Source organism: Ochotona princeps, chromosome 1, assembly GCF_030435755.1.
Source record: "Ochotona princeps isolate mOchPri1 chromosome 1, mOchPri1.hap1, whole genome shotgun sequence".
Taxonomy (NCBI): domain Eukaryota; kingdom Metazoa; phylum Chordata; class Mammalia; order Lagomorpha; family Ochotonidae; genus Ochotona; species Ochotona princeps.
This window is the reverse complement of record NC_080832.1, coordinates 46,759,602-46,765,601: the sequence shown is the minus strand read 5'-3', so window position 1 is coordinate 46,765,601 and position 6,000 is coordinate 46,759,602. Positions and strand designations below refer to the sequence as shown.

The 6,000-nt window shown below is 36.0% G+C and overlaps 1 protein-coding gene across 2 annotated transcripts in view; it reads right to left on the bottom strand.

Annotated features, from left to right (window-relative positions):
• Window positions 1-423: 423 nt before the first annotated feature.
• FRK (fyn related Src family tyrosine kinase) overlaps window positions 424-6,000 on the bottom strand; it is a 101,670-nt gene continuing 96,093 nt past the window's right edge. Inside the window, exons 6-8 of one of the 2 annotated variants that reach the window (XM_058671315.1) lie at window positions 2,239-2,420; window positions 1,093-1,261; window positions 424-703 (exon numbers count right to left, since the gene is read on the bottom strand). In XM_058671315.1, the coding sequence (XP_058527298.1) occupies window positions 489-703; window positions 1,093-1,261; window positions 2,239-2,420 (566 nt within the window). In that variant the 3' untranslated portion in view covers window positions 424-488. The remainder of the gene's footprint in view (window positions 704-1,092; window positions 1,262-2,238; window positions 2,421-6,000) is intronic. The other variant, XM_004580308.2, reaches the window with a different exon arrangement.

The following is a 6,000-nucleotide window of genomic DNA, read 5'->3' as shown; positions in this document are numbered from 1 at the left end:
ATTACTTCAAGTACAATCAAGTCATTTAACATGACTTTGCCATCATTGTAGTTACAGGATATTTTAAAAGAGAAACAGAAAATCTCAAAGCACACAGGTCCTGCTGTGCAGCAAAGCAATCAAATTCCTTCATAATAACAGCCTGATAGGATTCAGCAATCCTAGGAATAATGAATATCCACTCTAATCAGTAAACAGGAAAATGCAACAGTTGCTGTTGAGTATCTTGACCAGCATTTCAAATAATAAACAGAAGTGAAAGAACTTTGTTTAGTGTGTTTGATCAGGCAATGAGAAAAAATGACAATGTTTTCAGTTGTTCAGTTAATAAAATACACACAAAGCCTTTTGCATGAAACACAGCCAAAATTTACCCTATTGCTTGAATAGATCAAGATAAACTGATTTTGGATATGGTTGATAAGATTGCAATCCTGGGCTTTATTATTTAATTTTTTGCTATGTCATTATTCCATGTTCTTCAGTATTCATCTTACAAAGTTATTTGTATCTGAATATGAAGAAGAGTCTGTTTCAAAATAGTCCTCAAGCTTCCACTGTAGTGTCTCAAACGCCGGTCGCTCCTTAGGTTCTGCTTTCCAGCACTCTAACATGATGGCGTAGAACTGCTCTGGGCAATTAGGTGGTTGTGGGAGTCTATAGTTTTGACTCAACAACTGAATTACCTGAGCACCTGTCATACCTAGAAAACACAGAATTGAAACAACAAGAAAAAAAATTAAAGATCAAAGTCTTAAATCCATAGACATATAAAAATACTCTAGATTATAAAGTGCCCTTTTTGGGCAGAGCTATGAGGTCTACTCTCCTCTATCCAGGTTGCAGAAATTAAAGTAAATCCTGCAGCAAGTAGTGTCTATGAGACTGCAACTCAGGAACAAATGAAAAGGCAGCAATAAACCACCTCATTAATGCAAACTGTCATCATCAAATTTTATCTATCAGGCTCCCACTGGTACATGATATGGTCAGCCTCATAACTCAGCCCTCTAAGCCTGCATAAAGCAGTTAAAGCCAGAGCTAAGCAGCTGACCTACAAAAGAAAAGCTTACTTAAGGTTTAATTACTCACCACTATAAGGCATTTTTCCATAAGTAATGATTTCATAAAGAAGGATTCCAAATGACCACACATCAGACTTAATGCTGAACTTATTAGAACGAATGGCTTCAGGTGCCGTCCACTTCACTGGCAGCTTGGTTTCATGTTTGGATTCATAGATATCTTCATTATCTACCTGTTAATACAATAAAGAATCACATCAAGGTAATGTGGCTTTTTGGATATCCTATCATGTACTTCACACTAAAATTCAGTTCAATTAACAATTAGAGTAACTTTGAATCTGGCATACAAGACCAAAATATCCCTATAAAGTGATACAGTATTTGAGAGCCTATTAAGTGCTAACAATAGCACTGAAGAACACTAGTACATACGGCAGAATTCATACATCATAATTCTGGATTTAGATCTGATCTTTTCACAAATAAAAAAATACAAGTAGAGTCTGCTCTTTACTTCTTGCTTGTTTTTTGATAATTACCAGGTAACCACTTGCTAATACTGAAAAGTAAAATGCAAATGATTTAAATTAATACATCAACTCACTAGGGTTCTAATTAATTTAAAAAACAAAAGATGATGAATTCTTGAAGATCAAACGGGAATCATACTTTTTGTGGTTTCTATACCATAGCCATACTTTTAGTATACAATATGGTGATTAAAATTAAGTTCAGTGAAAAATACCTTATAGCATGTCTCTATCAGTGTCTTTTGGACGCATGTTATAAAATGGGACAGAAGAAATGAGACAGTCTAGGTTTCCTGTAGGATTTTGTCAACCTCTGTATTAGTCTGACATAAAGTGAACCAAGGTGGATGAGTAACTATTCAACCTTTACCACTTTTTATGAAGCAAATAAAGGAAGACAAAGGATAACAATACTAACCAGTCAATAGTACCAACAGGTAATTAATTCAATAACATGCAATATTTTATAATATGATTGCCTATGGTTTCCTCTTTTTTCGTTTTATTTTGTTTTAGGAAATAGGGATAGGTAGCTATATGTCTGCCAGATCCCAGCTGCCAAACAACACAAAACTTGAAGAAACATAGTTTTAAAAAGTAACAACAAATTGATCAGCTTGCCAATTTGTTAGGTTTTTTAATCTATTAGAAAAAAGTAAAGCAAAAATTATTAGATCTACCTTAAAAACTCTGGCCAGTCCAAAATCTGCTACTTTGTAGATATTATGTTCACCAACAAGGACATTTCTGGCAGCCAAGTCTCTATGGATATAGTTCTGGGACTCCAGGTAAGCCATTCCAGAAGCCACCTGCGCTGCCATGTCCACCTGTTGAGGCAGATGAATTTTTGACCCACCGTCATCTAAGCAATAAGAGAAAGTAAGACATTTAATTTGGAAAACACATGAACAACTGAAGTGAATTGTAAGAATTTTGATGAGTAAATTTCCAGTGAAATAAAGTGCCATGGCATTTATAGGTTGAAAAATACAATTAATATAAATTGTTTTGTCTTCTATGAAGAGTTAATAAGGCAACAATTTTCAGAATTCAAACATATTCCTGGACTGTGGTCTTCTTCCCTGAATAAACATTACACAGAGAAAAAAACGAGTCAAATTACTGCCTGAAAGAGTCTGAAGATAGCTGTATTTCAGTAAGTCATCTCCTCATAAAAATTGTTGCTTTGTTAATTCAGGGACTTCTTGAAACACTGCAGTTGGTTTTAGATATTAAGGCACGGGTATGTGAAATAATTTTCTCACAGTCACAAAAACATACAATGTACAGATTTCATCTAACTTCTGGCAACCAAACCTCAAACCAGTCTTCTTAACTACCATACCTCTGGGGCCCAGTGAGGTAGCCTAGTAGTTAAGTCCACACCATGCATGCACCAGGATCCCATATGGGCACAGATTCACATCCCGGCTGACCTGTTCCACTTCCCATCCAGTTCCCTGCTTGTGGCCTGGGAAAACAGTGGAGGACGGCCTAAAGCCTTGGGACCCTGTACCTGCGTGAGAGACCTGGAAGAACTCCAAGTTCCTGGCTTTGGATCAGCTCAGCTCCAGCTGTTGTGGCCACTTGAGAATGGAAGATCTTTCTTTCTGTCTCTCCTTCTCTCTGTAAATCTGACTTTCCATAAAAATAAAATAATAATAATGATAAAATTACTATACCTCTTAAGTTAGAGCTTGTGTTTAAGAGTCTTTGCCATAAGTCCAATGAGCTTTACATAATAATATTTGGCTTTTACAGACAGAATAAAATGATCCTAATGTGTAAGACTACCCAATAAAAAATTCTTATTTTTGCATTATATTGTTGTAAAAATCTACCTCATCGACAAAAAATGATCTATTAATATTTATTAAATGAATATCCTGAATTTATACTCTTACACTTGATACATTCTTTTTCTTTTCTCTTCTTGGCATACCATTCTTAGAACTAGCCACTCATCCTCCCAGAAGACAGATACCTTTACTAAGCAGTTTTTCTACCATTTTGTCTACATAACCCAGTATAGGAAAGTTATAAAAGATCAGCTTTATCATTACAGAAGGTGTTAAAAACTATTAAATGGGGATTTGAAATGAAAGACATCATCTCTGGCTACTACTTAGTTAACAGATATCTTAAGATGGAATACTGAAAATTCTCATATAAATGTAAATAACAGTTACCTATGTCTGAAAAAACCAAACAATATTGTGTAAAGCCCATAGAACGTACAGCGAAAATTCTCAGACACAAGTTCTGACTTCAGAGGTACAGTAGTTAAAAAGATGGGTTTAAAACTAGATTGCCAGACTTTTGATCAAGGTTGTGTATGATATTTGTGACTGTGGGCAAAATGTTACACACCCCTCTGCCTCCATTTTCTGTTCTGCATAGAACAGTTAAGCAATGTATGGTATTAGATGTTCAACTGAGTTAATACATTGTGGTCATCCCATATCTAAGCACCAAGTCCAGGCTGCTGTGTTTCTGATTGAGCTCCCTGCTAAGGTGAGAAAGCTCAGAAAGCCACTACTCCTGAGATGGAGTACTCCTGCCTGTGGCCTACTGTTGCAGACATCCGGGGGAGTGAACTAGCTCATGAAGATCTCTCTCTCTTCCTTTTCGTTCCCCCTTCCTCCTTCTTTCTCTGTCCTTTCCTCTCTATGTCACTTATTTTAAAAAAAGAAATTAAGACAAATTGGTAATTAATCATAAAAAACTCCAAGATGGTTTTCTTTTTTTCTTAAAGATTTATTTATACTAATTGAAAAGGCAGATTTTTTTTTTACAGAGAAAGTATCTTCCATCCACTGGTTCACTCCCCAAGTGGTCGCAACAGCCGAAGATGAGCTGCTCCAAAGCCAGGAGCCAGGAGCCAGGAGGCTCTTCTGGGTCTCCTGCATGGGTGCAGGGTCCCAAGGCTTTTGGGCCATCCTCCACTGCTTTCCCAGGCCACAAATAGGGAGCTGAATGGGGAAGTAGAGCAGCCAAGACATGAACCAGTGCCCATATGGTATCCCAGCATCTGCAAGGTAACAATTTAGCCACTGAGCCATTGCACCGGGCCATAAAATGGCACTTAATATACCCCACATCTGGTATTCATTCATTGTGAAAGCTCTTACAATTTGCATTTAGCATACGAAATATGGCAAACTGGTGATTTCATCTTAATGACATTCTTTACAATGTAGTTCTTTTATTTGCTCATTATAATTTAGCAAGTTTCCATGTTGTAAGTTATATTATGGAGAGATTCACGTAGCAAGATACATAAGGCATTTCCCAGCCAAAAGCCACCACAAAACTGCCTTCAAATACAACCATTCCAGGAAGAACCTATTCCTGCCAATTCAAATGAGTAAGTGCAGAAGAGGAGCCATCTCCAGTAGAGCCTTCATAGGATTGGGGAATCTGCCTGCATCCTGACAGCAAACTTATGAGAGATCCTTAGATGTTCCAAGTAACCTGCCCTTGATTCTTCACTGCAGAACACAAACACTGTGAGATAATGACTGTGTGCTGTTTTAGGCCAATAAGTTTTGAAGCAATGTTACATGGCCATAAACAACTAACGAAGGTTGATGCTTCAAAAATAACATCAGTGTTCTCTATACAGTATAAAAGCATGAACTATGGAGCCAGATTTTGTAACAAGCTGCTTAACTTCTCCATACCTCAATTGTTTTACTACAAAATAGATGATAACAATAATGCTTACATCATAGGAGTTTAATGTAAAATTTATAAAGGACTTAGAAAACTACCTGTCATGTAATAAGTACTGAAACTACTTTTTAAAGAAGAAAACTAAATACATATGCTACTCTGCCACTACTATCCCTTATGATTAATTACTATTAAAGCACCTAATATAAGCACAGATTTATAAAATAATTATTTGAAGGAATATTTATCATTTTCTCCATTTCCAAGGGGGTTCCTGGAAATAAGCATTTAGCTGTAGCATAAATATTCAAATTAAGGTACACCTGAGACAAAAATCTGAATTTCTCACTAAGTATTCTATACCTCATCTTGCAAATGTATCTTATACATGACTCTTGAGCAGTCAAAAATCTATAGAATAATGGAGAGACTTGTATTCATGCAAACAGCAAATCATTATGCAGTTATATTGAGTTAAAATTTTTTGCAATTAAACTAATCCCATATCATTACATCAACCTAAGAAAACTATCCATGATAATGAAGAATAATGTGCTAGCACTTAGTTTATACAAACAGAAAATGTTTGTTGCATTTAAAAGAGTACCCTAGACACCTGACAGGTGTTAGATATGCCATAGTGTATAGGGGTCAGGAATTTCAGTAAGAAATAGCTTTCCTCATTTACCCTTGAGGCTATGTATTTTTTTGACAGATTTCTCTCACCTTGGAAAAAGTTATAACAACAAAAAATACAACAATAATTC